Genomic DNA, 27622 nt, shown 5'->3' with positions numbered 1-27622 from the left:
AGTGCAGGTGGGGGCACCGTGCTGGCCAGGCAGGGCCCAGATGGCGAGCGTGGCCCCAGCCCCTGCTCAGGTGCCGCAGGCTCCGTGGGTGGCTGTCCTCGCCCAGCAGCTTGGAGGCCCAGGGACAGCTCCCATGGGGGCTAGCAGGCCAGCTGCTGACTGGAGACACAAGACCGCTGGCCATGGCCAAGCCTGGCGTCGGAGGGCAGAGCGCGTCCCGGTGCCCCAGGGTGAGCAGGCCCCCTCGCGGCGGGGCTGCCGGGACCAGAGGGCCAGGTTCCTGGGGGCACAGCATGCCAGGGCCTGCGAGGCGCTAACTTGTTTCAAGCTGCCAAGTGTGGTAGTCTCTTGGGGACCCCACAAGGAAGGACAAGGACCCTTCTGCTTAAAAAGGACTTTAATAATTATAGTGTTCAAGATGTTCCCACAGAAGCTGATGTGAGCGTTATTCTTCACTAAAGCTAAGGCACTGGAAGACAGGGCCCCTGGGGGGCTGGCCCGGCCCCAGGGGGTCTCGGGGGGGGCCGGGGGGGGCTCAGCAGATGATCTTCAGGCTCGGCTTCTTCTCCGCCAGGGCCTGCAGGCGGTCCTCAGTCTCCTCCGTCCAGTAGGTGTCGTACAGGCTGTGCGGGAGCAGGGAGGGCGTGGGCTGGGGCACGGCCGGGGTCCCCCCTGCCGAGCATCCCCCCAGCCTGCCCGAGCCGGGCAGCCCCGGCCACAGCACCTGCTGCGCCACTTACACCAGCTTCTCCAGGGTGCAGCTGGGCCGCTGGGCGCTCTCCACCAGCTTCAGGACGCCCACCTCGCTCACGCAGTTGTTGCTGAGGTCCAGCTCCTGCAGGCTGCGGCTGGCCAGCAGGAGTGAGGCCAGGCTGCTGCAGCCCTCGTCGGTCACCTCGCAGTCCCCGAGCCTGGGTGGGTGGCAGGGCAGAGATCAAGACAAAGGGCTTGTCCCCTGGCTGCCGCTGACCGGCTGAGTGACCGGGACCTGTGCCACCACCAGAACACAGGCCGGGGGCCACACCCACTGCTGTGCCCCAAGCCCTGAAACACGTCTCCACACCCCCATCGAGACCCCGGCGTCAGAGCTGTCCCCACATCTGCCTCGGTGGCCCTGAACGGACTGGGCAGAGGCACAGAGCTCCCTGCGGTGAGCACAGCGCCCCCAGCTGGCCTGGGGCTGCAGGCACACCTGGACTTAGGGCTCCAACCAGCCATGACCAAGAGTGGGCCCCTGGTGGGTGGCCTTCCGGAAGGAGCGATGTTGGGCGGCAGGAGGAAGGCAGGAGGCGGGCCGCACACCCACCCCTGCCTCCGCACCAGCGGTGAGCGGGCCACGGAGCAGGACACGCAGGCTTCCCGGCTCCAGGCCGAGGCCATGGTCACCGGCCCGGCCCCGTTCCCACCACACAGGGCAACAGCAGTGCCCAGGGAGCCTCAGGGCCCTGCCCCGCGTGGCGGCCGAGCAGCACAGCCACGGGGCTCCCGGTGCGCCCCCGAGTCCGGGGGCCGGTGGTGCCCCAGGCAGAAAGCCGGGGGGGGGGTCTCCGTCAGCTCGTCCTGTAGGGCCCCCACCTGCTCCCCACCCGCAGAGGCCGGGTGTCCCAGGAAGGCCGCCCGTGGGGCCAGGCCAGGTCACAGAGAGCAAGGCCCGCACCCGTGGCAGCGGCGGCCGTGGGGGACAGAACAGAAAGCCGGAGGCTGGTGGCTCCTGAGCGCTCGTCGGACGGACGCGCCTGCCCGGGGCCTGGCCTGCCGTCTGCACAGCCACGGGTCGGGCACAGCGCGGACCAGTCCCCGCCGGCTCAGAGGAGAGCCACAGGACCCCCGAGCGGACAGCGGGGGCCTGTCCCTCCTGGAGGTAGAAGCCTGGCCCAGACCCGCCCCGTGGGTGGTGCCAACAGGGCAACCTGGAGGGACCTGCACGGCCAGGGCTCCTCCGCGGGGGGTCAGGACAGCGACGGGGGCGGGGGGGGGCCGAGCCGGGCGCTGCACCCACCCGGACGCACGCTCACCAGAGCACCCGCAGCGTCGTGCCGGGCTGGCCCAGGCCCCGGCACAGCTCCCCGACGCCAGCGTCGCCCAGCTGGTTGTTGCTCAGCTGCAGCTCCTGGAGGCTCCTGTTCTGGGCCAGCATCGCGCCAACGTGTGGGCAGCAGGCGGCCGTGAGGCTGCAGGACTTCACCCTGGGGGATGGGACAGCTGCGGCCCAGACCTCGGGCACCCCGGTCCCCTCCCAGCCCCGCCCACCAAGGAAATGGGACGCCTTTCTGCCTCCGTGGCCCCCAACCTGCCTGCCTCTCGCCCCCCGTGGAGCTGAGGGTCCTGGGCCGCAGCCCCTGTGCCGGCCCCCCGCCCCCCCCCCCGCGGGGCCCCCCGGCGTCCCCGCCCCGGCCCGGGCACTCACCACAGGGACTGCAGCCGGCAGCGGGGCTCCCGCAGGCTCTCGCACAGCAGCCGGGCACCCTCGTCCCGCAGCTCGTTGCCGGCCACGCTGAGCTCCCTCAGGCTCCCCTTGTCCCTGAGGACGCGGCAGAGGTCCCTGCAGCCGCCGGCCGTGATGTCGCACTCCCAGAGCCTGCGGGGCCGGGACGGTCACTGCAGGCCCAGCGCTGCCACGGCGTCGTGGGCGTTTCCCCTGTCTGGCCGGGACTGCGGCCTCGGCCCGACGTCATCGCTCACCGCGGGCTCCCCCGTCCCCGGCCGGCCCTGCACCCCCGCGGCCGCCTGCCGGCCGTCCAGCTCACCACAGGGTCTTGAGCTGGCAGCCGGGGCTCAGCAGCCCGGGGCAGAGCGCCGCGACGCCCGCGTCTCCCAGCCGGTTGTCGCCCAGCTCCAGGGTGCCCAGCTCGGCCTTGGTGGCCAGGAGGCCGCTCAGGTCCTGGCAGTTGGCGGAGGTGAGGCCGCAGCTCTCCAGCCTGGGGCACAGGGGGCGCGGTGAGAACCAGGTGACCCCGGCACCGCGCAGTCCTCCCGCCAGCCCGGCACTTACTTGAGCGCCTCCAGCGGGCAGGCGGAGTCCGCCAGGCCCTGGCACAGGACCCGGGCACCGGCCTCGCCGATGTCGTTGTTGCTCACCGCGAGCTCCCTCGTCTCCGGCCGGGCCCTGAGCACTGCGGCCAGGGGCTCGCAGCTGTCGGCTGTCAGGCCGCAGTACTGCAGCCTGCGGGCGGGCGGGCGGTCAGTCCGGCCCGGCGCATGCCCCTGCCCGCCCTGGGCTGAGGCCTGTGGACACTGTGCCAGGCTGTGACAGCACAGCCGGGGCCAAGGGCTGTCCCTGTGGAGCACAAGCCCCTGGACCCTCCTGGGGACCACCCATCGACCCAGGCTCCGGGGTCACGGGACCAGGAGCAAGACGCCCCGCCGCATCCCGCCAGCGCCAAGCGCTCTGCCCGTTTGTGGGGCCAGGCCACCATGCACGCGGTGCGGGGTCCCTGGCCAGCTGCCAGCCCCTTCGAGAGGGTCAGAGCCCCAGTCCCAGGGGAGCAGCATCTGCCCCCGAGAGCCCCCTCCTCAACCCTCCCTGCAGCCAGGCTGGGGGAGCGGCTTGCACAGCGCAGGCTGGAGTGGCGGCCGTGGGCGGGAGCGGGGGCACACTCACTGCAGCCTCTCAACGTGGCACTGGGGGTCCAGGAGCCCTTCGCAGAGAAGCCGCAGGCCTGCGTCGCCCAGCGGGTTGTAACTGAGGTCCAGCTCGCGCAGGGAAGGCGAGGCGCGCAGCACGCTGGCCAGGGCCCCGCCGCTGGCCTCGGTCAGGCAGCAGCTCTGGAGGCTGTCGGGGCCGCAAGCCACGGTCACGGGGAGGCCACGCCCTGCCGGGTTGCAGGGCTCTGGGGTCCCCAGGCCAACGGCCGGGGGAGGGGTGCACAGGAGGGGCTGCGAGAGGCCTGCAACATACCCCAGGGAGCGGGGCGCTCGGTCAAGGACGGGGCGCCCCGCGGCGCGGGGAGCCCCAGGCCCCGCACGTGTGGCTGGGTCGCCCGCAGGGGCTCACCTGAGCTTCTGGATCTTGCAGGTGGGGCTCTGCAGGCCCTGGAGCACCAGGGCGGTGCCCGCATCGCCCAGCTCGTTGGAGCAGAGGTTGAGCTCTGTCAGGGCAGGGTTGTCCTGGAGCGCGGAGCTCACGTCCCTGCAGCGCCCCTCTGTGATGCCGCAGTCGACCAGCCTGAGGACAGACGCGCGGGGGCGGGGGGCTGTCACCTGGCAGGTCGTGACCCCGTCAGTGGGCCAAGAACAGGGTGGTCACGACCACGACTTTTCAAATGAATGAAGCCAAGAAGTGAGTGGGTCGCCTCCTGACGCTTTGCTTGAGAGGCTGGCACGTGGCGGGTGTGTGTCGGGGCGCGGCCCGCGGTCAGGCTCCCCTCACCTCCGGGACGGACAGCAGCCCCTCAGACAGCACAGCCCGGGAGCGACGTGAGCAGCAAGACGCACACGGAACCAGAAACCAGAGCGCCCGCTCCCCAGACCAGGAGCGCCCGCCTGCCTTCGTGGGAGGTCGAATAAGCACGTGGCAGGGGGGTGGGGGGGTGACGACCAGCAAATGCACAAGGAGCGGAGAAATCGGAAACCCCCATCGGGGTCCTGGCCGGCGGGTCGTCAGCGGGGCCGTTGTCCGCGCACCAAAAGGTTGCGCGCGCGACCCCGGGCCCGGGCGCCGGCGGGAAGCGGGTGCGTCCCCGTCAGCACCCGCCGCAGGGGCTGCCCGTCAACGCCCCTCCCCGCCGCCCCGCGCCCCCGTCCGCGCGCGCTCCAAAATCAGTGAAACACGTGCTCAGGTGAGGGTTTCCATAGACTCCTGGTACGGCCAAGGCCCACTCGTGACGGCTCTGACAAGACCCACGGGGAAGCGCCAGGCAGAAGGCAACGCTGCGGACGTGGGTGAGAGCAGAGGGTCACGCGTGTCACCCGCGGTGTCTGCTGACTACGAAGGGGAAAGCGGGCGTTTTCACTTGTTTTTCTGGAATTTTAATTTACTTTTAGAGGGGAAGGGGCGAGAAAGAGGGAGGGAAACACCCCTGTGTGGTTGCCTCTCGCGCGCCCCCTGCTGGGGACCTGGCCCACAGCCCAGGCCTGTGCCCTGACTGGGAATCGAACCAGCGACCCCTACGGTTTGCCAGCCGGCACTGGATCCTACTGAGCCGCGCCAGCCTGGGCAATTTTTTTTTTTTTAAATAATTTCTTTGTTTAGTCATTATGGTAAAAATCCTCTTCTGGGTTGCAGACTGCCACCTTCCTGTTGTGTCCTTACATAGTAAAGGAACAGTGGCTTTAGAGTAGAAAACCAGCAGACACCACCTGAACAGGTGGTCACAGGGACAATCAGGGACCACCATGTAGTGCCATTGCGACCCTACACCGAACAGGACAATACACCAGGCAGGACGGAACCTCATTTCTGTATATTCTTGCCAAAGGTGTGTGACTCAGCCACGACAAGACATCTCCGGGACTCTCTCCAGAGCTGAGCTGAGCAGGATGCGGACACAAGAACAAGGGGGGACAGAGGGACCATCCCAGACAGGCGGGGCCCAATGCCACGTGGGACCCTGCAGCGACCGGGACGGGAAAGGACCCGAGGGGAAGCTGGCGACGTCTGTGTCGAGGCGGCTGTCGGCCCCCTCGTTTGGCCCCCGCCCCAGGTAATGGGTGCGATTTTGGGCCCCCATCCCAGGGCGGAACCCCCCGCGCGGGCGGAGGGCGCTGACGGCCCAGGGACGCCGGCTCCGGGCGCAAAGGGCGCCCCCACCCATGGTCGTGGCCTTTCTGTGAACCTCGGTCCTTCCCACGGCAGTTCAAACGGCAGGAGGCAGGCACCGCGGGTGCTGTGCAGCCCGCGGGGACGGCCGGGCTGGAGGACCTCAGCAACAGGCGCGGCCAGGACTGGCCCGGCCGTACTTCCAGGAAGCAGACGCGGGGACTGTCCCCAAGGCAGGAGCCAGACAGAGGCCCCAGCCAGCGGCTCCACCCGCCAGGTCCCGCCCATGGGCAGGAGCCAGGAATGGGTTTACATTTTTGAACCAGAAAAATAAAAAGGTAAAGAACATCTCACTCCATGCGAAAACCACACAGGTTAGGACGCTGTGTGTCCATCAGGAAGGTACTTTGGAGCCCACGGCGCCCACAGCCACGCAGCCGGCTGCCGCCCCGCCGGACCCGACACCTACCTGACCACCTGGCACTGCTGCATCTGAGGCAGGAGCTCCGTCCACTGGGTGTCGCTGAGCTGCTCATAGTGCAGGTCGAGACTCATGGCCAGAGGGGAGTGTGCGCTGGGTGGAAGGCAGGGGAGGGGGAGGACGTCTTAGCCCCGTTCTCTCCAGGGTTCGCAGGCCGGAGGCCCCGCAGTCGCTGCCACCGCCTCTGCCCCGGCCGGTGCTGCTGTTTCTTCAGCACCTGCCCCCACCTCAGCCCCAAGGAACAAAAAAGGGGGAGGGCAGAGGGAGGCTGTGCCCGCTGGCTGCCCTGGCCAAGGCCACCACGGGCCACGGCCTGTGGCCAGGGCAGCAGTCACCGCGCAGCCTCGGGGGCGCCCCCTGCCGGGGGGAGGGCGGGGCCTGGGCTTGTGCCTGGCACGGGCAGGTCGGGAGGGGGCAGCCTGTGCACCTGGCAGTCCACGCGGTGCTCCACGTGGTCCACCCTGCCTGCCTGCTCAGCCAGCTTTCCCTCTGAGAGCAAGAGGGATGTGCGGGCCCGGTCACTCTCAGAGCCAGAGATGCCCCCCCACCCCAAGACGTGAGGAGCCCAGGCCCCACTGCCCTGAGGCAGCTGCGTGGGAGGGAGGGGTGCCTGTAGTCAGGTGACAGCTGTCGCTGGAGCACCGGCCACGGGTGCCCAGGACAGGGCCCAGCCGGTGGGGTGCAGACCGCCAGCCAGCTTCTGCGACCCTTTCTGGGGGCCGGGGACTCGGACGGGCTGGGGCACAGCGGTGCCCACCCCCGCATCAGCCCGTGGGGAGGCCGGTTGCCAGGCAGGCTGGGAGACAGGCGAGGCCTCTGGCAGCAAGCCCGGGGTGGAAGCCACAGATCACAGTCCCTGACACCTCAGCGGGGACCAGCCACAACCCGAACGGAGGAGGAGCCCGAGGCCCTGCAGGGGCGTCCGCCTCGCAGCAGAGGTGGGCAGGGGGCAGTGCCTGGGTGCCTGGGTCTGTTCGGCAGCGACAGAAGGCCCCAGGAATGATGCAACTTGAGCTGCCCTTTGAAACGATCCTGCCACACAGAGTGACTCATGCTCACGTGTGGCTCCGGTTCCCCAAAACCCTGAGAACTCAGCCTCATTCAAAAGCCCCGCCCGGCGGCCTCGGCACTGCGCCCCACGGAGCTTGCACCGGAGCCTGGCACTGGCCGCCGGGCTGGTGGAGGCCAGCCCCGCCCCCCGCCGCGTCCTGCCCCGGCCCGCGGCTGGTCCAGAGGCCGGGCAGGCGAAGAAGGCTCCAGTCCCGCTCCTGTGGACGGACAACCAGCAGGCGAGGGTCATGTGCGCAGGCCCCAGCGCGCGGGCTGCTGAGAGGGGCGAGGGTGGCTGTGACTGGCCCTGTCATCCAGCTGCCACACGGAGCAGCCAAGAGTCCACCAGCCTCAGGGGCAGCCCCGAGCCCACCACCCAACCCTGGGGCCCAGGGTGCGGTCGGCCGAGCCCTGACTCAGAATCCGCCACCGGGACTGGCGGGAGGGGGGAGGCCCCGGCTGCCGCCTCCCACCCCGGCTGCCCGGGGGGACCCACTGGGCCCCCAGCCGCAGGGCCGCTGCCCCCGGCCGCACGCTCTCCGGGCAGCCCGTGCGAGTCCAGGTAGCGCTGCGCACCCACGGTAGCCTGAGCTTAAGAACAGAGGCTGGGGCGCCCGTCGGCAGAGGACCCCCCGGGCTTACCAGTCATGGGAATCTCCCCTCTGTGGGGCCTTTGGACCCCTTGAGAACCCCGCGAAAACGCCTGACATACCCCCGAGAAGCCCCCCCAGTCCCGGACCTGACCTAGGACGGTACCAGCACATTTCAAGCGCCCCAGCTGGGCCGCTCCCGGGGATCCCAAGCGCGGGGTTCAGGAGCAGAGCAGCGCCCGAATCAGTGGTTTCAAGTGCGACTACAGGCCGCCCAGCGGGACCTGTGCCAGGGCAGGCGCTGGGCTTGGGCCTCGGCTGGGGCGGCGCCCACGGGTGGCATCAGCTGGGGCGGGCGGGGCCCGGGCCCACCGAACCCCGAGCCGGCGTCCCCGGGCCTTAGGCGCCCTCCGCCCGCACGGGTGGTTCCGCACCGGGATCTGCGCGGTCCCTCCTGGAGGACAGGCCTCGCTCCAACGGCGCGCCCGCAAGGATGCCGGCGCCCGGCCGCGCCCTTCTCGGGCCGCAGGAAACGCCCACGGGGGTCGCCCGAGCTCGCTCACCCGGCATGGGGCGCCGCGAAAGGTCCCTCCGAACCCAGCCGGCCTGGCGCAACCTCGACACGCTCAACTCGGACCTCACCTTGCGCTGCCGCCGCCTGGAGCTGGACACTGCTTCCGCCGGGACTCGGGATGGGGGCGGGGCCTGCGGTCGCGGGGCGGGGCGGGGCCAGGACCCGGGGGCGGGGCGCCAAGGCCTCCGCAGGCCCGCCTCCTCGCGCAGCTGGGTGGAGCGCAGAGCGGAAGCCTAGCGCTGCCGACGCCTCTCGGCTGTTACTGGCGGTGGGCGGGGGATGGCTCGGGCGACGCGCCCGCTCGTTCCCGCCCACCCACCGTCAGGGGCCTCCACGAGCTGAGGCGACGCGTCCCAAGGGTGTGTGTGCAGCCTTTGGGCCCGGCGGGGGACGGCGCTCGGGGTGCGCTGGTGAGGCTTTTGAGCACGGTGTGCGGAAACCTCCGAGGGGCGCCACAGCCGCGGTGTCCCCGCCCAACCCGCCCACTTGCGGGGACAGGGGTGCCCCGTGGGCACCCATGGCTCAGGCCGTCAGCAATTCAGCCGGGTAGGGGGCACCGACCGCGTGCCGGCCGCTGTCCCCGGCCACGTCGGTGAACAGAGCGGGGCCAAGTTCCGAGCCCAGGCCCGGACGCGGATGAAGTTTAGAAGTAAACGGACAGTATCCAGATGGCGGAACATGCCCGGGGAAATACCGCGGGGGCAGAGGAATCAGCAGCAGCGGGGCGGGCCCAGGGAGGTCCCGGGGCAGCGGCGGCCGGGCCCGCAAAGCCGGCTCACGAAGGTGGAGAAGGCTCACCGCACACCCGGCCTCACGCTCGTGGCCGCCAGGGGGCGGCACAGTGTGCACGGGGGCGAGAGCCCCGGGCTGCCTGGGTGGTCCGACCTTTGGGGGAGGGGGGGGATAAAGTGAAGTGTTACTTAGTTTGAGTATTTGGCTGCGCCCGTCCTTGGTTGTGTAGCAGGGGGGTCGGGGCCGCCAGTGTGGGGACCGGGCTCCTGGAAAGCCCAGGGCTATGCAGGGGCAGACCACCAAGTCCCGGACGCCGGTAAGCCGCCTCGGAGCAGGTGCACGTCGCCACCTTGACAAGCGTCAAGGGAAGATGGAGCAGGACAGTGAGAGAGGAGCTGGGTTTCGGGCAGAGGCGCTTCTGGGGGCCCGGGCAGGCGCTCCAACCAGATTTAACGCGATGTTTTGTGCCCTGAGCAGTATGTGCCCTTGTAGAAAACCAGAGGCAAGAAGATGGCAACCCTGGGGCGCCCGGCGCCCGTGCACGCGGCCCCGCCCCTTCTATCTGCCACGCGCGCACACGCTGTGAAGTGAAGCCCAGACGTGAGGCATGGCCGGCCGAATAAAGGCCCCCAAAGGTGCCCGAGTCCCAGTCCCCAAACCTGTCCACAGCTCCCTTACAGGGTCTCTGTGGCTGAATTACGGCTGTCCGCTCAGGGAGACTGTCCTGGACCACCGGGGTGGGCCCAATGTCGTCGTGAGGGTCCTTAGGGGAGGGCAGCAGAAGCCAAAGGCAAAGAGGATGTGATGGCAGAAGCAGAAGTTGGAGCAGCTGGCTTTGAAGGCGCGGGAAGGCGGCCTCCAGAGGCCGGAAGAGGCCAAGAAGCAGGTCCTCCCGGAGCCCCCGGAAGGAGCCAGCCCTGTGGACCCTTTGACTTGAGCCCCTGCAGCCCACTTCAGACCCCTGACCTCCAGGGCTGCGAAGTCACAAGTCGAAGGTAGTTTGCTGCAGCAGCAGCAGCAGAAAACCGACGCCTTACGCAACTGCTGTGATGTTTTTTCACTTAATCGGTATGTATCCGTGAATATATACATACATGAATCGGTACAAGGGGGGGACCACAAAAACCCGGAATTATCTTCCAGAGGGCGGGCCCCTTGTAGTCCGGGCTTCCCCCGTGAGGTGAGTGTTCCACGAACCCATCTGGATCAGGGCACCAGCTGGCGCTGTTGTGAGAGGCTGTGTTTGGCTTCAGTGATTTTTTTTTTTAACTCTTTAAAGGTGTTTGCCCAATTCACGATGCGCACCTGCCCACCCCGCGCTCAATGCTCAGCAGTTTTTGACCAAAAACAGCATGACTCCCTTGCCCCACGCTTCCTATTCACCCCATCTCTTCCCAACCATACTTTTTGTTTCCCTAGAGGGAAAAAAATCTACAAAAGGAAACGTTTTGCCCATGTGGAAGAGGTAAAACAAAAAAAAGCAGAAGCACTAAAAGGCGTCAGAACCGATGCGTGCGAACACTGTTCTGAGCTGTGGGACAGACATCTCGATGGGTGTATCGCGTCAAACGGACAGGACTTTGAAGGCGACTGAAGCGAAACACGTAAGAACACATACACAATTTTTTAATAAACATATTGTTTTTTTTTGGGGGGGGGTCCACCCTCGTATGTATACAACCTAACTTTTAAAGGCCACAGATGTGTGCCACTGTCGGATCAGCTTGCTCAGCCAATCTCTGCAGGCTGACATTTCAGGCTTTAACGGCATATTCTGAAATGCACTGTCTCCCTGCTGCCTCTTGTGGACAAAAGAGGGGCCGCACAGTAAACCCCACGAGCCCGAGGGCGGCAGGGCCTGGGAGTAACCGCCCAGGAGGGCGCCGGCACAGGGACTCCTCACTAACGGGGGTCACGGTCTAGGCCTGCAGCCTCCCGGGCGGAAGTCCTTCTCCCCCTCCCGCGAGCCTGCCCACTGTCTCTGTGCACCTTCGATAACCCACCTTGGAAACGGCGTAATCCCCTTTCCAGACCCCACGGTCCCAGGACCCCTCGTGTTGCCCGGCACCCTACACACCACTCCGTGCGCTATAAATGTTGGTGAACTAACCAGCACCCACCAACATAAAAGAAGCTGCTGTCTCTCTGGGTTACTCTTGCCCTAGTCCGAGAGATTTCCTCACTTTGCTGTCTCCCGCCCCCTTAATCTACCGCGGGTGAGTTTCACGTAACCCCCTTATGCCTCCTTCTTTTATTCTAATTTGCCACATAAACTGCAACACTGCCATTCTCCGGAGCGTGTGCTTAATCCACTGAGATTCTACGCCCCGGCACTTGCCAGTTTGGCTCTGATAAACGCACAGATTCCCTACAGGTTCGGCCATTTCTTACCTGGACACCATCCTAGAGCGGGGCCTGCCTGGCTCTAAGGTCCTTCCAAGACACTGCTGAACTGCCGTCCTGGAAAGCGGCAGAAGTCCACCAGCTTTCCCCGCTCCCGCGTGCCTGCACACCTGCGCGGGCACCTTGGCTGGAGCCCGCCCGATAATGCAAAGTGTGGGTCCAGTGTTCACATTTCTCCAATCCTTGTGACCCTCCTGGCCCGCGGCCCCTCGAGGTGCTGTCCCAGTTGCGTCTTCTCTCCCCCACCTCAGTCGCCGACCCAGCGCCCCCCGGGTTCTCACGTGATCGAAGAGGGCAGAGTGGCCGCGCGGGCACATGGCCTGTGGGAGCGACCTGGGGGAGGTCCTATGCCCTCTGCCACGGCTGTCCTCCCAGGGGGCGGGTTCCTTTGGGAATAAGGTCGAGGATTACTCAATCTGGGGGAGAAAATCCGGCGAAGCTAGCCTTAGCGTGTGCAGCTGGCGAACCGCCCGCGAACCAGGGGCTCGGGCCAGCGGATACCGCGAGGGCGATAGGACCCTTTCGCCGAGAAGCGCCCCGCGCAGGCGCAGCGCCGCTGCGCTCCAACTCCCAGCGAGATCCCTGGAGGGCCGCCGCGCACGCGCAGGGACGCATCCGGCGCTCTGACGGCCGCGGGGCGCGCTGACGTGCGCCCGCCTCGCCCGCCCCGCCCCCGAGCACGACCGCTGTAGCGCCCGGGGAGCGTCCGCAGGCGGCCCGACCAGGGCCCGCGCCGGTAAGGGCCGACCCCGGGCCGGCCATCTGACTGGCCCACGTATTGTCGGAAGGCGGGAGAGACTGACATAGACGAAAGCGGACGGTCCCTATCCTGTCACTGGGAAGTAGCAGCACACTCCCGACAGGGGACAGGAAGGTCCTAGCGGGACGGGGCTTCACCGCGCGGTCCAGACCCGCGGTGGGAATGTCTGGAGGGGCTACCGGGGCCTAGTGGGCGGGGCGGGCCCGCGGTGGGGCGTGACCAAGCCGAGGGGCGGGCCTCTGGGCCTGCGTTAGGGCGGGGCCGAGCCGAGGGGCGGGGCCCGTGGCGGTGTGGGGCCGGCGCCAGCTCTCCCCCGCTACCCAAAGGGCCGGGCTGGGACCTGGAACCGATGTAGAGTCCCGCGCGTGCGTGGGCGGGCCTCGGACATCCGACGAGGTGAGAACGCGGCCTGGAGCTCGTCTCTCGGGCCGGGCCGGGACAAGAGAGTGGCGGGCAGGCCTGAATTCGGTGTCTTGGAGCGGAGCCTGAGTCTGGGTCTGGAGATTCTGCGCGACAGCCCTCTGCCGAGCCCTGGCCGCGCGTGGAGCGGGCCGCAAACGGACGTGGGTAGACTGGTGGATGGATAGACACAAAAGGAGGCGTCAACGTTATTCAAGGCAGCGCTTGTGATCCGGGGGTGTCGGTGGACGCTCATAGCGGTGCCCCGCGCTGCCATAGGTGCTGAGGATTCAACCTGGATTGAAACGGACGGGTCCGGAGAACCGAGGATGCCCTTAGGGTCGGTTCCCTGGCGAGGGCGTCTGCCAGTTTTTGTTTCTCGGAAAATGCCTGCGTGTGCCCCGAGTTTGCAGTTTCCGCTGGGAACAGAATGACAGGTTTGCAGCCATTTCTCAGCGCCCCGAGGTCGGCATTCCCTGTCGTCTGGCGCCCGCACTTTCTTTTGCTCTGTTGTTGCTCCCATGAGGACGGCGAGTCTTCCCGGGGGCTTCACAGGGTGGGCGAGAGTAGCTCCCAGCTGTGAGTATGTGAAACACAGGGGTTTATTCCTCTGTTTTTATGTGCTAGTCATTGCATTATGTTCCATACAAACCACTGTAAACCTGCTTTTGCGGCACCGTGTGCTTTCAGGCAGCAGTTGTACTGCCCAGCAGTGCCCCCCACCCCCTGCCACAGCCCGGCGCCCCGTATTACTTCCATGCTTTCAGGCAGGGGCCAGGACCACTAAATGGATAATTCCAAAAGCAAACACTGCATAAGGGTTTTTTAAATTATGGTTTTATTTCATTTACTTATTTTCAGAGAGAAGGGAAGGGAGGGAGAATGAGAGGGAGAGACATATCCCTGTGGGGGTGCGGATCGCCTGCCCCCTGCTGGGGACCTGGCCGGCAGCCCAGGCCCGCGCCCCGCCTGGGGGTCGCACCGGCGGTGACCATCTCCTCCGCAGGCTGGCGCTCAGTCCCCTGAGCCATGCCCGCCGGCGGCGGCAGTTTGCACGGTTTAAATTGCACGCCGCTCTAAGACGTGCGAGGCGACCTCTTGCCCTTCCGCGCCGTCCCTCCCGGGACGCGGCGCGAATCACGCCTTTGTCTAGCGTGTCCACCCTGGAAACGCGGCCTGCCCATCGGTCGCTTCGTGGCCACCTCCGCGGTCGGCTCGGCGGTCGCGGTGTCATTGCATGTAAGTCGCCCTACTTTGGCTTGATGGTGGTCCAAAGCGCAAGGCTAGTGATGCTGGAAGTTCGGGTGTGCCAAAGAGGAGCTGTAAAGCGCTTCCTTGACACGGAAAGGCAAACGCAGCGCAAGACACTTAGGGAGAGAGAAGCCATGCTCGCAGAGGCTTATATTACAGTGTGTCGTGGTGACCGCTCTACTCTGCTGTCAGCTACGGTTATCGATCTCTTACTGTGTCTAATTCATAACCTACGCTCCATCACAGGTTTGTGCGTGTAGGAAAAGCATCGTCTGTGTCGGGTCCTGAGCCGCCCGGGACTTCAGGCCCCGCTGGGCGTGGGGGCGCAGCCCCCGTGGCCGAGGGGCGACAGCTGTGCCGGGCCTGGGTGCGTCTCTCCTTGTGGTTATCGCCCCGGGTGCCCACAGGCTGCTGGAACACGGCGCTTGATGTCGCTTTTCAGTTTGGGGAAATTCTTAGTTCTCCTTTCTTGAGATATTTTGGATGCTCATTCTCATGCAGCCCTTCATCGAGAATTCCAGTTAAAAATGGGCTCGCTCAGCCCCAGCTGGTGTGGCTCAGGGAATTGAGCAGCGGCCTGCGAACCGAAGGGTGGCCGGTTCGATCCTCAATCAGGGCACAGGCCTGGGTTGTGGGCCAGGTCCCCAGCAGGGGGCGCGCGAGAGGCAACCGCACATGAATGTGTCTCTCTTTCTCCCTCCCTTCCCCCTCTCTATAAATAAATAAATAAATAAAAATCTTTTTTAAAAAAAAGGCTCGACCAGCCCTGGCCGGTGTAACTGGATGTGTGACTCAGTTGGGCTTTGTCCCAGGTCTCAGGTTTGATTCCCTGCTGCCTGGGTTGTGGGTTTAGTCAGACAACGAATTGATGTCTGTCTCCCTCTCTTTCTCCCTCCCTCCCTCTTTCTCTAAAATCAATAAGCATGTCCTCAGGTAAGGATAAAACACACGCACGCACCCACGCACGCACACACATATTTTGGTTTTTCACTGTATCCTGCACGTTTCTTACATTTGTGCTGGAGCTCCCAGCCTTTTGGCTGTTTCATTCTGGGCGATGTCTCTCGAGTGGCCGTCCAGGTGGCCAGCTCTCTCTTCACCGCTGTGCCAGCCACGGTCAAGGCCCCCCACTCAGTTCTGAAGTGTAGTTATTCTATTTTTATTTTTTAGCGTTTTCGTTGCTTTGCTTTTGTTTTCAGACCTCCCCTGCCCACATGTGTCGCTCTTGTCTCGTGGCCCCCGGCGTGCACTAAGTGTGGTTATCTTAACGTCCTTGCCTGGCAGCTCCCCTGTCTGCGCCCCTTTGGGGTCTCTTCCACCGCACCGTGTGTCCGGGCACGGCTGGTTACCTGCGACGGAGGGCAGCACGTTCACGTTTAAGGCGTCGCGGCGCACGGGGTGAGGGGCGGTGCACAGGGCGACGGTCGCTGCTGCCACGCAGGCCCCGGCTGAGGCCAGCCAGCGACCGTCGAGCGCCCGCGTCCTGCCGAGCGGCTGGGGTCGCTCGAAGTCCAGCTTCATTTCTGACCGGGCTGGTCTCCTCCCCGCTCACTCTGGCACTGGGTGGCGCTCTTCCCGGGTCCAGCCCTGCAGGGTTTGCAGGGCCGCCCTCCTCGCACAGGCCCCGAAACGCACTCCTTCCGCACGGCCCTGGGACCCTAGAAAGGCGGGCTCAGCCCCCCAGCCCCGCCGCTGCTGCCGTCCAAGCCTGCAGGTGCGCCTCAGGCCGAGCCCTCTTCCTCGGCCGGGGAGCAGTTGTCTTAATGCTGTGCTCCGCCTTCTGCTCTCAGAAAGCAGGACCACCCCCCTCTTTTCAAGACTTGGAAGTGCACCCTGAACCAAGGTTTGCACTCCCAGCCCTGGGGAAGCTCAGCAACAGGTGTTTCTAAGAACTAGACGTGACCCACGGTGTTTCCGTCCCACGGTGTCTTTGCCTGTGGGAGTTGCCGCGTGGCATTAGCAGCCCGGGTGGACCGGGCCCCGGGCTGACGTCTGCCCGGGCCTCGCCCTCTTGTTCAGGACACAGGACGTGCTGGAGCTGTTGATGGCGCCGATGTGCAGGAAACATCGCCCCGGTTTGCTCTTCTAGCTAAAACCAGGTCTGCTCCGAGCTGCCCCCCACTGGGTGTCACGCGCACAGTCACCCCGCTCTGCTCGCAGGGGCAGTGTGGCTGTCACGGGGGCTGGAGGGGGGCCTCTGGGGCCACGTGGGGGTCATGACAGCTCCCCAGCTCGGCGCTGGGGCGAGAAGGCCAGGGCGACGGAGGCAGAGCCGGGCGCGGCCCGGCCCCAGCTCACCTTGGCGGCATTCGGGGGTGGGGGTGGTGCCTCCGTGATGGCAGGGAGCCTTCTGGGGGGGGGGGCGGGGGGGCAGGAAAATGGGGTGAGTTCGGGGGAAGATGACGAACTGGCTAAACGGACCCGCTCGCTGCGGATCTGAGCAGGAGGCGATGCAGAGGTGTGGCCGTGGACAGCGGTGGGTGCAGGGGGCTCTGCGAGGCCTCTTGTTCTCCGCTCCCAGGGATCGGATCCCTGGGGTGTGGCTGCACCCACAGAGGGCCCACCCAGTGGGTGCCCTCTGGCTCCCGTGCCTTCCTTCCACTCCGCACTTCCGCCCGTGGGCGCCTGTGCAGCCTGCCGACCACCCCCCTCCCGCCCCGCCGTCAAGGGCCAGCCCACCCAGGCCCTGGCGACCTCCACAGGGTGTGGGGGCAGCACCGGCCCGGAGCCCGGTTTGTTTGTTAATTCCACGTTTGGAGAACAGTGTAGGTCCTCCTGACGCTGTGAGCGAGGCCCCTGCGCCTCCGCCGTGGCCTTGCCCACCCCGGCGGCCGGGAGTGCACAGCGGGCATTCCGACCAGCCCTCGGAGCCCGGAGCCGCCGCCCACACGTCCACCCCCACGGCCGCCCCCCGCGGGCCGAGCGCGCCCAGGAGCCCAGGGCACGAGCAGGAGCCCGGCGCGTCCGCCCCCCCACTGTGCCTGTCTGCAACGCAGGCGCAAGGGCCAGCTGGCACGTGCTTTTGACTTGGGGCCTGTCCAGGACAGCTGCCCGTCTGTCCGGACTGGTGTGGCTCAGCGGGTTCGGCCTCGTTCCTCAAAGCGGAAGCTCACGGGTTCGATTCCCAGTCGGGGCACGAGCCTGGGTTGCGGGTTTGGTCTCTGGTTGGGGCGCGTGTGAGAGGCAGCCCACCCATTTTTTCTCTCCCTCTCACCTTCCCTTTCCCTCGCTCTAAAAAAATAAAATCTTTTTAGAAAATGGGCCCATATGCTGAAGACACTTCAACAAAGATGACGTGTGCACACACGTCCTTATGCACGGATGTGTGTGCGATGTGTGGGCCTGTAGCCAACAGGCACAGGAAATGCTCAGTGGTCAGACAAGATGCCACCACACCCCACCTGGACGGCGACAGCCAATGCTGGAGGACGCAGGGCCGCAGGGCCGCAGGCAGGGCCCGCCAGGCACCATGGCGGGTGCGGGGGTGCGTCCACCCTGGGGGGCAGTTTGGCGGCTTCTCACCATGCAGCCCAAAGGGAGAGTCGCCCCGCGGATGTGAACGCGGACGCACATAAACCCACGTGGGACACGCACCGTCCACGATCGCTGGAAGCCAGAAGCACCCCGGGCGGCCCCGAGGTCGGCTGCCGCGGGAACGCGGCCTGCGGTGGCCGGCAGGCCGGCAGGAGGAGGAGGAACCCGTGGCTGCACGGGCGGGATGAGCCGAGATGCACTCTGCCCAGGGAAGCAGCCAGACCCTCAGTGGCTGGCTCGGGGCTGTTCTGGCCCAGGCGCCAGGGTGGGCGTGGGGGTGGGCGAGAGCAGCAGGGGTCCCGGGGCTGGCGGCGTGGGGACGGCCCCGGGGCGAAGGGGCGGGGGAGAACCCAAAGACTGGGCTTCGATGTGTGCAAAGTAACAAACACTGAAAATAAACACTGTTCGGGCCGGACCCCTGAGGAGCCGGCGCCCGTTGCAGAGGCTTTACTCGCGGACGTTTTGACGCCGGGGGTCCCTGTGGGCCTCCCTGGCCTTCGGTTCTGTCTCCGTTGACTTGCAGCTCGGCCACAAGCGAGGACCTTTCTCCGCGGCCGTCTCAGGGCCGTGGGTCGGACGGCCCTGCATCCTCTCCTTGCTCTGGGTTAAGGATGAGCACAAACTAGGTGTCACTGAGCCGCCCGCGTCCTGTCTTGTCCCCAGGGTTTTCCAGACAAATGACACCCACCCCTGCCGTCCCCTCCCCCATTCCGCTCGCCGCTGCCCTTCCCACCTTCAGCGCCGCGCGGAGCACCCGCGCCGCCCAGGGCCAGCGGCAGGGCGCCGGCGGCCGCATCGGTCCCTGCCCGGAGCCTGGCTGCTGTCGGGCACTGAGCCCGCCGCTCGTCAGGGACCGGCAGGCACGACAGTCCCCATCCCCCTGAAGCACCGCCCCCGGAGTGCTCCAGACCCCCTGGGAGAGACGGCCGCTCGGCCCTCCCAGTCGCCCGACCTTGGGCAGCCTGTGCCGGCTGCGCTCCCCGGCCTGCGGGGAGCGGGGCCACCCAGGAGTCCGTCCTGGACCCCAGGAGAGCGGGCCCCGCGCGTCGGGGAGGCCATCCCTGCACCACGTCTGCCCGGCCTGAGCCGGGTCGTGGGTGTCCCGCTGACGTTCCTGAGCAAGGAGGTCGCCGTCTGGCCCTGGCCCAGCTGATGACCAGCCAGGAGGCACCCCGCTCACAGGAGGTGGCCACGCGGGCCAAGGAGGGCCTGCCTGCAGAGCGGCCTCTGCAGCCTCCCCCCGGCCCCCACCCAGCGGCTCGCAGGCCCCTGGCCCGACGAGGCCCAGCCGGCCGCGTGCCCCCTGTGCACCCCAGCCCAGCTCCTGGGCCCAGGGGACTCCCGCACACTGCCCCTCGGACCCGGGCCCCCCAGGCCCACGCTGGGGCCGCTGTTGGGGAGGGGTGTCGCCAAGGCTGGGATATCTGTGTGGCTTGGCGCAGGGTGGTCCCTCAACTCCTGCTGAGAAGCGCGTCCCCCAAGCCTCACGGTGGGGCCGCAGCGTGGAGGAGGGGCCGTGGGCTCAGTGGGGGCCCCCGACCCTCATCCCACCGGGAACGGGCCCTGGTTTGCTGGGGGGCTCGGGGGTTGCTCAGGCTTCTTCATGCCGGGCTCCCAAAACCTGGAGGTTCCAGGCCCAGCGTGACCTCGTTGTGGGAGAGCTCTCTGCCGGAGACGGGGTGCCCGGTGGCCGCCCCGGGGCTGGCCCTGGCCCTGGGCGGGTCGCCCTGGGCTCGTGCTCTCTGGACACCCGTGCTCTCCGCGAGGACCCCAAGGGACGCTCCCCATCCCTGGGGCCCAGCCCACCCTCCGCTGCTCAGCCCCGGCCGACGAGGCCCGGCCCTGCCCTGCCCAAGGGCCTCTGAGGCTGAGGCTCGGGCCCGGACTGGCCCTGGGGACAGCAGCCACAGAGGGAAGGCCGCTCAGCCAGGGGTGTGGACGAGGCCCAGGTCCCATCTGCAGCCAGGACCTGGCTCCTCCTGGGGCGCATTCTCACGAGCACCAGGGCAGGCTCTGTCGACCCCCAGGCGTCGGCCGGGATGACCTGGCTCTCAGAACCGAGGCCTTGGGGGAAGCACCTGTCCCGGAGGCACATCCCCACCGGCATGGCCTGTCAGCTGAGGAACCCCGAGCTGCCTGCAGGGGGTCCTGCCTGGACCAGACCGGCTCAAGCTGCTCCCCGCACCTGCTGTCTCCACCGCTGCCCTCTCCCTCCCCGAGGCTGTCGGACACCTACATCCTGGAGGGCAAGTGTGCGCTCCCAGCCCCGGCACGTGCTGCCCTCGAGGTGCACGGCAGTGCCCCGCAGCATGGAAGGGGCTCCGCGGAGGCGGCGGACACGCGGCCGGTCCCCTGTGGCTGGCCGCCCCCGCCCTGGCCCTGCCCCCGCCCCGGCGCGGCACGCGCCCGCCCGACCCGAGGCGCTGGGGGGCCGTTGGGAGCCTGAGCCCTCCCACAGGGGCCCCTCCCGGCCCACACGGTGCGCAGGCCACAGCTGCCTCCTGAAGCCACCCCTGGACGGCCCCCGAGGAGGCTGGACTCAGTGCCTTCAGGTCGATGGCCCAGCTCTGAGCTGTGACCTCCCCCTGCTCCTGGAGGCTCGGCCACAGGCCCCCTCCTGGCTGACCCTTTGGGACAGTAACCAGTGGCGAGGGCCCCCGGGGCCCTGTGTGTCCCCTCTGAGGCTTGGAAAACCAGGCTGGGGACAAGCATCAGGGCCAGGGCAGCCAGGCGGGGAGCCAGGAGGGCCCCCCAGGGCGCCGTCAGGATGGCCCCCTGGCCCAGGGCGCCATCAGGATGGCCCCCTGGCCCAGGGCAGAAGCTCCCCCGGCTGCTTGTTTCCCTGGGGCCTGAAGAGCCCCTGCGATGGCCCAGCGCACAGGCCTCTCCCAGCCCTGACGCTCGGCAGGGACGGGCTGACTTACCGCCCAGCCAAGATGTCCCCAAGACCGCGAAGTGGCACCCGAGGTGGCCTCCGCCGGGGGCCTGGGGCTGCGTGTCCGGCCCACCACCCCACCCAGGACAGCTCTGGGGCGCGGCTGTGGCCACAGCAGCAGCAGGTCCCCCCAGGACCCCAGGGACTGCGGCGGCCCCTCGAGGAGCCACAACGCTGGGCCCCTCCAGTGCCTGCCCGGGCCGCCGGCGCCCAAGTCCTTGCCACGGGGGAGCTGGGTCCCAGGGGGTCTCCAGAAGGGACGGCGATCAAAGGCCCGCAGGCCCCGAGACCCCAGCCCGCACGCCCTGCCCCCCAGGCCGGCCGGGCCGCGGACGGCTGAGCCCCAGGTCCTGGCCCCGCACAGCTTGTGGGCCGTGGGCGGCGGCCTGAGGCAGGCCTGGGAGCATCGAGCCACCCAGGGGCAGGGTGGGAGGGACAGGCGGGCCAGGCCCACCCTCTAGCAGAGTGGGCAGCCGGGGGGCCAGACTCGGGCCCTGCGCAGCCACCTGGTGTGGACGGGGCAGGGCCACTGCCCTTCGGGGTCCGAACGCTCTAAAGCTGCAGCCGGGAGAGCCCGAGCGCCAGGCACCGGCCACCCCCCTTCTGGTTTCCGCGCTTGCTAAGCAGGCCCCTCCCGGGGGCTGGGACCAGCCCCTACTCGCAGGTACCCCCTTGCCAGCTGAAGGTCAAGCGGCTTTTCCTTAAAACGTTAAAACGCACAACCAGCCTGCGCTGGTAGGGCCGGTCGACCCGCGTGGCAGAGGCCGCTGGCTGGAGGACACCGAGGCCCCACCGGGCTTCGAGAGAGACCGCGCACACCCCCGCCACGGCCGCCCGCCTGCCTCCGCCAGACGCCAGGATCAGGACCATCAAATAATTTACTGCAGTCGAACCCATGCCCGGCGGGCCGGGCCGGGGCGGGAGCAGAGGCCTGGCCGGCGGCCGGCGGCCTCGGTCCACAGCAGTCTGCACAAAGCGTCCTGGGAGGCCCGCAGTCACTCTGTCCGCCGACTCGGGGCTGGCCGGGCTCTGGCGGCACTTCCTTCCTTCCTTCCCCTCCTCCCAGCATCCGGCGCCTCCAGGGCCTGCGCCTGTGCGGGGCGGGCCCGCCGGACCCGGGACGTCAGGAGAGCAGGCACTTGCAGCTCATGCAGCCGGGGCCGCCCTCGTCTGGCGGGCTCAGCTTGCGCACTTTGTGCTGCCGGATCTCGCGCACCAGAGTGTAGAACGCGTCCTCCACGCCCTGCGGAGAGGGGGCCGCTCAGAGGGAGGCTCGGCCTGAGGACCGAGCAGGGGAGGACCCCTGGAGACCGAGGAGCCCCTTCCCCGCCGGCACCCACAAACGGGGAGCAGTGCCTTGTCCTCTCGCTGCCCCAGGTCTGGCTCGAAGCGCAACCACCCTGGGCCCAGCTCCCAGCTCCCTTCTGAGCCACTGCCCTTGTCCCCAGAGCCCACTAACAGACGGGGAGCACGCTGGGGGCAGAGGGGCTGGGGCCCCAGGGTTGCCGCTCTGGCCTGGCTCAACACAGCTCTCTTCAGGGACCCCAGCTCCCCTATAGCTCTCTCAGCCCAGACCCCGGCCCTGGCCTCCCTCGCTGCCCTGCCGTCCCGGGAGACTTACAGCGCGAGGGGCCGCTGGGTCACGGGGGTCACGGGGGTCCCGGAGGGTCCCAGAGGGTCCCGGAGCTGGAGCCAGAGCCAGAGCCAGAGCGGCTGCCCTGTGTCGAGGGAGAGGGGCCGAGAGTGAGGATCCCTGGCGGGGCGGGGCGGGGCCCTGGCTCGCTGCAGACAGGAGCCAGCTCACCTGGCGGGTCTTGGCCGAGGTCTCGACGTAGGGGATGCCGTAGCTGCGGGCGAGGTCCTGCGCCTGCCGAGCCTCCACCGTGCGCGCGGCCAGGTCGCACTTGTTCCCCACGAGCACCATGGGCACGTCGTCCGAGTCCTTCACCCGCTTGATCTGCTCCCTGGGAGGAGGGGTCGTGAGCACGCGCGGGCAGGGCTGCCCCAGGCCCGCGGGGCGAGGGCGGGGGGCCTCCGTGCACAGCCGGGCGGCGGGGCGGGGGGGAGCTCACCGGTACTGGTGGATGTCCTCAAAGGACTTGGTGTTGTTGATGGCGAACACGCAGAGGAAGCCCTCGCCGGTGCGCATGTACTGGTCCCGCATGGCGCTGTACTCCTCCTGGCCCGCCGTGTCCAGGATGTCCAGCAGACACGTCTCCCCGTCGATGACCACCTGCTTCCGGTAGGAGTCCTGCAGGAGGACTCTGCTCAGGGACGCCACCCCTCCAAGGGTGGGGCGTCAGCACTCCCCCCCCCCGCCCCGCCTGCCCCGGGGCAGCTCCCACGCCCCATGCGGAGCGCCCCTTCCTACAGGGCAGGCGGGGACGCGGGGGCACGAGGAGCCGGCACTCTCACCTCGATGGTGGGGTCGTACTCGTCCACGAAGTGGTTCTGGATGAGCTGGATGGTCAGGGCGCTCTTCCCCACGCCCCCAGCACCCACCACCACCAGCTTATACTCCGTCATGGCTCCTGGAGGCGCCGCCGCACCCAGCGCTGGGGTGGTCTCCGGGCCCCCCTGCAGAGGAAGCCTGTCAGCCACGCCCAGGCCCCACGGGGGCAGGCCCGTCAAGCCCTGGGCCCACCATCCAGGCAGCAGGGGCGGCAGCCAGAAAGATGGCCCACTGCCCACCTGTGGCTGCTCCAGCTCAGGGCGGGAGAGGGGTCCCACCCCCACCCGCAGCCGTGACTGTGAGAGACAGGAAGCCGGCCCCCCGAAGGCAGGGCTGACAGCCGAGAGTATCTCCTACCACGCACCCAAATTAGAACTTGCTGGGTAGGCAGAAAGCCTGAGCTGGAGGTGCCTGGGGTTGAGGTTACCAGTGCCCCCCCCCCCCCCAGAACAGGTCCTGCGTGCACAGCAACGTGCCCAGGCAGGTCAGTGTCAACCGGCAACCGGTTCCAGGCCCCACCGGGCATGTGGGTGCATCTGACAGGCACTACTGAGCACCTACTACATGCCCGGAGCTGTTCCCGGCACAGGGTGACCGGCAGAGAAAGAGCCAACCCCTGACGGTGGGCCCAGCCCAGCTGGGGGAAGGAGACCCACACGCTCACCATGAGGGGAACCCGCGGCGTCCACCTGCTGTGGGAACTTTGGGAAAAACAAGGCAGGTGAGAAGGCCAAGTGGGTCAAGGGTTCCAGAAAGCACAGGAACAGGAAAAGACCCAAAGAATGTGTGGGAGCAGGGGACAGGTGGGAAAGAAAAAGGGCCCGAGGCCACGCACCCGCTGGGGTGTCTCCAATTTCTGGTGTTTAACGAGGGGATGCCCTAGTGAGGACAGTGGGCTTCCTAAATCTCAGGTTCGCCCGCTGTGCCCGAGCTCTTCGAAGGGGTCTGGGGGCTGTGGAGGATGGGAGACCCAGCCTAGAGCATGGCCACAGGCGGGCCTCGGCGCAGGGGACACCACGCACTGCCTACGGGCACCTGGGGACCCCAGGGAGAACAGGGCCAGGCACACGGAGCGCGAGGAGCTGGCCAGGGCGAGGCACACACAGGGCCCCCGCCGCCCGCAGCCCCCGGCCCCCAGCCGCAGCGCCCCGCCCGCGGCTCACCTGCGCCCCCGCGCGCCCCGCGAGGACGGGGGCTCCCCGTCTCGGGCCGCTCGGCCCCGCCGCCCCGAGTCCAATGTCCCCCGCCCGCTGCGACCGCCCCCTCGCCGCACTCACCGCTTACTGGCGCGACTGCCCCCGGGGCCGGCGCGGGCGGGGGAAGGGGCCGGGGCGCGCGACTCCCCGGGTGCATGGGCTCCGTCCGCGGCGGGTGCGGCTCCGGCTGCGGGCGACGGGCGCGAGCGCAGGCGGCGGACACTCACCGGGCCCGCGCACGCGCCGCCTTGCGCCCGTCCGTCAGCCCGGCTAGGTCTTCCATTGGCTGTGAGCCTCGGACCCAGCCCAAGGACCGCCTATCCCCGCTCCGGTTGGCTGAGCGGCCCGCCCTTCAGGGACCCCGGCGGGCGGGGCTTCCGGGAGCGGAAGGCGCGGAGGGTGGTGCCGAGCTGGTTGGCCCTCGTGGGCCGCGGCCGAGGGGGCAGCTGGGGCGGGGTGGGGCGGCGGTGTCGCCACTGGCGCGGCAGGAGAGGTGCGGAGCTCGGGCAGGGCGTCTTGGAGCGACAGCTTTTCCGGGAAGGAAGGCCCGGACTTTCCCAGAAACAGGCCGGATCCCGGGAAGATAAAGACCGCGCGGAGAAGCGAGTCGGCGGCCGGGTGTGGGCTGGGGTGGGGTCTCTGGGATCCCGCTCGAGGTCCCCGAGCGGCTCGGGAGCCCCGCGCCGGGCTCCTCCGCACCTGGACCGCGCGCGCCGCCGCAGCCGCGCCCGCATCCTCCGAGGTCTTCTCTGCGCCGCGCAGCCCACCGATGGGCCCGGAGCGGAAGACACCGTCCTCAGGGAGGGCGGAGCCCGCGGGGTCAGCACAACGGGCGCCCCACAGGATTCTGGCTGGAGAAGGCAGCAGGGCCGCCAGAGCGAGGATCGGGCGCCAGGAGCGAGCCCGGGCTGCGCCAGGAGCCTGGGATCTTCAGTGGCGGGGGCCCCGCTGCCCTGCACCCCCTTCCCCGCAGGTGGTTCCGGGAGGGCTGCTCTCGCCCCCTCCCAGAACTCCTGGCAGCCTCGGCGGGGACCTTGGGCAAGGCGCGACCGTGCGCCCAGCGGTAGGCGGTGCTGGAGCGCCCGGGGTGAGCGAGGGCTTCTGAGTCCGCGGACGAGCGAGTCCGGCTGAGATCTTGCCCCTCACGCCGCACGCAGCCCGGGCAGGCCCCGCAGACTGCCGGCCCGCCCCGCTTCCCCCAAACCCGAAGGCCCAGCGCTGCGGAAGCTCGCCCTGTGGTCCGATTAAGAAACGGTGCCTCACAAATCCAACGCAAAAGTTTCCATTGGGGTGTGAAGCCTCTCCCACCCGAAGCACAAACGTGTGCTAAACTGTCTTCTTTCAAGACTCTCAAAAAAGGCATGTTTCTCACATTTTTTTTAAACTTTAAAGTAACGCATAAACAACCTATCTACAAGAAAGAATGGCGTAGTACACTTTCAGGCTCCGCCAGCACCCCCGCCCCTCTCCCCCAGGCCCCCTGCTCTTCCTCTGAGCTCCCTGGAGGACCGCGCCCGCCCCCACGACGGCACCGACCCCAGGTGCCGTGGCGGTGTCCGGTTGGCCGTGCGGCGCACTGTGCCGCGGCCGGAGCAGACCCCGACCGCTCCCGACGCGCGTAGACCCTAAGAGTAAAGGCTGATGAATGGAAGCGAGCGGCGGCGTCCCTGTGGGCGCGGACCTGGCCTCTCCGGCAGGTATCCGGATCATCACGCCCCTTGTCCGCAGGCGGTCCTTCCCCACAGCGCTTCCTTGACCGTGGCCTGGGTCTCACTTGCTGGCGGAGGTAAATCCCGCACTCGGGACGACACTCACGGGCGCCTCACACCTAGGAAAGGTGGGCGCGAGTCTCCACCACAGACCGCCTTTGCGGGGGACTGACACCGGGACGGACTGTGCCTGCCCCCCGCCATGACGGCGTCTCATCTCCACTCCAACTCGAGTGGCGCCCGCGCACGAGCCGGGCTGCACCTGCTGGTGGCCCGGCTCGCGGCCCTGCCCCGCCCAGCCCGCCCTAGCAACCGTTGCTAAGAGGCGTGGCTCGGCCCCCAGCCGCTGGGGCGATACCGCGGCTCGTGAATATTTAATTATTCAAATGAGGCACGGCCCCTCCGTTGCCATGGCGTCCAGGTCCCGCAACCCCGCGGTCGGAAGATTCACCCGCAATGGGAGAGAGCGCCCGGCGGCGGAGGGCGCCCCGGGCAGAGCCCGCAGGGCCGGGGCACCAGGACGGAGCCCTCAGGTGAGAGCCGAGGGCGCCTTCGAGTCCCGGGCCTCAGGCTTCGCTATCTTACTAGGGCCAGAGGGGAAACTGAGGTCGGGACGGGCGCGAGGATTAAGCAGCAAAGCCAGCGGGCGGCTCCGCGATATCCCCAGATGTTAAATCTGGTCCCCGGAGGGGCCTGGCCGCAGCCCCCGGCCGCGCTGTGACCGGCTCAGCCCCTGGGCCTGGAGCGGCCAAGCCCTGGCCCTCGGGGAGAGACAGAAGCAGGAAACGGACTCCACGGGGAGGGGGGTCCCAGTGCTGGCGACCTGGGGGAGACTAGACCCTAACCTCAGAGCCTCTCCCCAGTGGTGAAGGGTGGAGCGGCGGAGGGGACCCAGAGACCCGCCGCGCCGGCCCGGGGCCGCGCCAGCCCGGGCTGCAGGGACAGGTCTCCAGCAGGGAGCGCTCCCGGGGCGGCGGGCGGGTGGCCACAGGGCCAGGAGCAGCGTGGGCAGCTTGGGGCCAGTGCGGGACCCTGAGGGGACCGTGCCCACGTGGGAGCCACCGCCCTGCTCCTTGGACCCTTGACATTTGGACTAGACTGCACAGATCCTCTGGGCCTGGCCCAGGGGAGGACCTCGGGCTCCTCCCTCAGAGCTGCCTGCCGGCACCTGGGAACAGGACCCCACCAGCCTCACCCTCCCCACTGCCCGAGGCTGGCAGGCGCGGTTGGGGCAGCTGCACCTCCCTGGGCGGGGGCGGAGGGGTGGGCTGTCCTGCAAGGCTGAAAGGCTGGCAGCAGAGGGGACTCTTGGAGAGAAATCCCGGCCAGAAGCTCCAGGAGACCGCCGGGCGCACCCGCAGGGCCTCCGCCTCCCGGGCCTCCCGTGTGCAGGCCGCCTGCAGGGCAAGGCCCCTGAGACACTGGGGCCCGATCAGCGAGCCCCAGGTCCCAGCACGCCCCCCGCCTGTCCAAACCCAGCCAGCTCTGCAGGGCCGGGTTGGGGGTCTGGGACCGTGATGAACTCTGAGTGTCCCCTGGGGCTGACAGGCTGCGCAGCGGCACCGTGAGCTCCTGGGGTCCGTATCTGAGCGCCCCTCTGTGCCCACGGCCGGCGGGCAGCCGAGCGTCCTGCCCACGCAGGCCCACCTGTCTTGGGGCAAGGAGCTCGCTCCACCCAATGGGGCGTAAGACACAGGGCTGTAGACCGGCCAGTCTCATGGAAACGGTCAGTCCAGGAAGGGTGGCAGGGAGTGGGGCTGGGGGCCAGGGAGCCTCCACCCAAGATGGAGGGAGGCAGCCAGGGCGTTGCAGGCAGACGTGCGGGGCTGGCCCTCCGATGACACCTGGGCCTGGGGCC

At 68.1% G+C, this 27622-nt stretch overlaps 2 protein-coding genes across 5 annotated transcripts; both read right to left on the bottom strand.

The window, feature by feature from the left end:
* Positions 1–517: 517 nt before the first annotated feature.
* Positions 518–12085, bottom strand: RNH1 (ribonuclease/angiogenin inhibitor 1). 3 transcript variants are annotated; one of them, XM_054576827.1, is made up of 10 exons: positions 11517–12085; positions 6168–6272; positions 3995–4165; positions 3602–3772; positions 2993–3163; positions 2748–2918; positions 2408–2578; positions 2016–2186; positions 741–911; positions 518–623 (listed from the first exon to the last, which is right to left on the bottom strand). In XM_054576827.1, the coding sequence occupies exons 1-10, from the start codon at positions 11843–11845 to the stop codon at positions 536–538; spliced, it is 1719 nt and encodes a 572-aa protein (XP_054432802.1). In that variant the 5' UTR covers positions 11846–12085; the 3' UTR covers positions 518–535. The 3 variants fall into 3 exon arrangements, with proteins under 3 accessions (XP_054432802.1, XP_054432804.1, XP_054432803.1); XM_054576829.1 differs by lacking the exon at positions 11517–12085 and adding an exon at positions 8462–8504; XM_054576828.1 differs by lacking the exon at positions 11517–12085 and adding an exon at positions 8383–8469.
* A 9170-nt stretch (positions 12086–21255) lies between these two features.
* On the bottom strand, positions 21256–24277 carry HRAS (HRas proto-oncogene, GTPase). Of its 2 annotated transcripts, XM_054576788.1 has the most exons (6): positions 24137–24277; positions 22823–22984; positions 22480–22658; positions 22212–22371; positions 22029–22125; positions 21515–21650 (listed from the first exon to the last, which is right to left on the bottom strand). In XM_054576788.1, the coding sequence occupies exons 2-5, from the start codon at positions 22931–22933 to the stop codon at positions 22057–22059; spliced, it is 519 nt and encodes a 172-aa protein (XP_054432763.1). In that variant the 5' UTR covers positions 22934–22984; positions 24137–24277; the 3' UTR covers positions 21515–21650; positions 22029–22056. The 2 variants fall into 2 exon arrangements, with proteins under 2 accessions (XP_054432762.1, XP_054432763.1); XM_054576787.1 differs by lacking the exon at positions 22029–22125 and having other exon boundaries at positions 21256–21650.
* Positions 24278–27622: the final 3345 nt, after the last annotated feature.

Source organism: Pteronotus mesoamericanus, unplaced genomic scaffold (genome assembly GCF_021234165.1).
Source record: "Pteronotus mesoamericanus isolate MK-2021 breed Mesoamerican mustached bat unplaced genomic scaffold, CSHL_Meso_final contig_349, whole genome shotgun sequence".
Classification (NCBI taxonomy): domain Eukaryota; kingdom Metazoa; phylum Chordata; class Mammalia; order Chiroptera; family Mormoopidae; genus Pteronotus; species Pteronotus mesoamericanus.
Note: the sequence above shows the minus strand (reverse complement) of the source record. Positions and strands in the feature narration are given on the sequence as shown.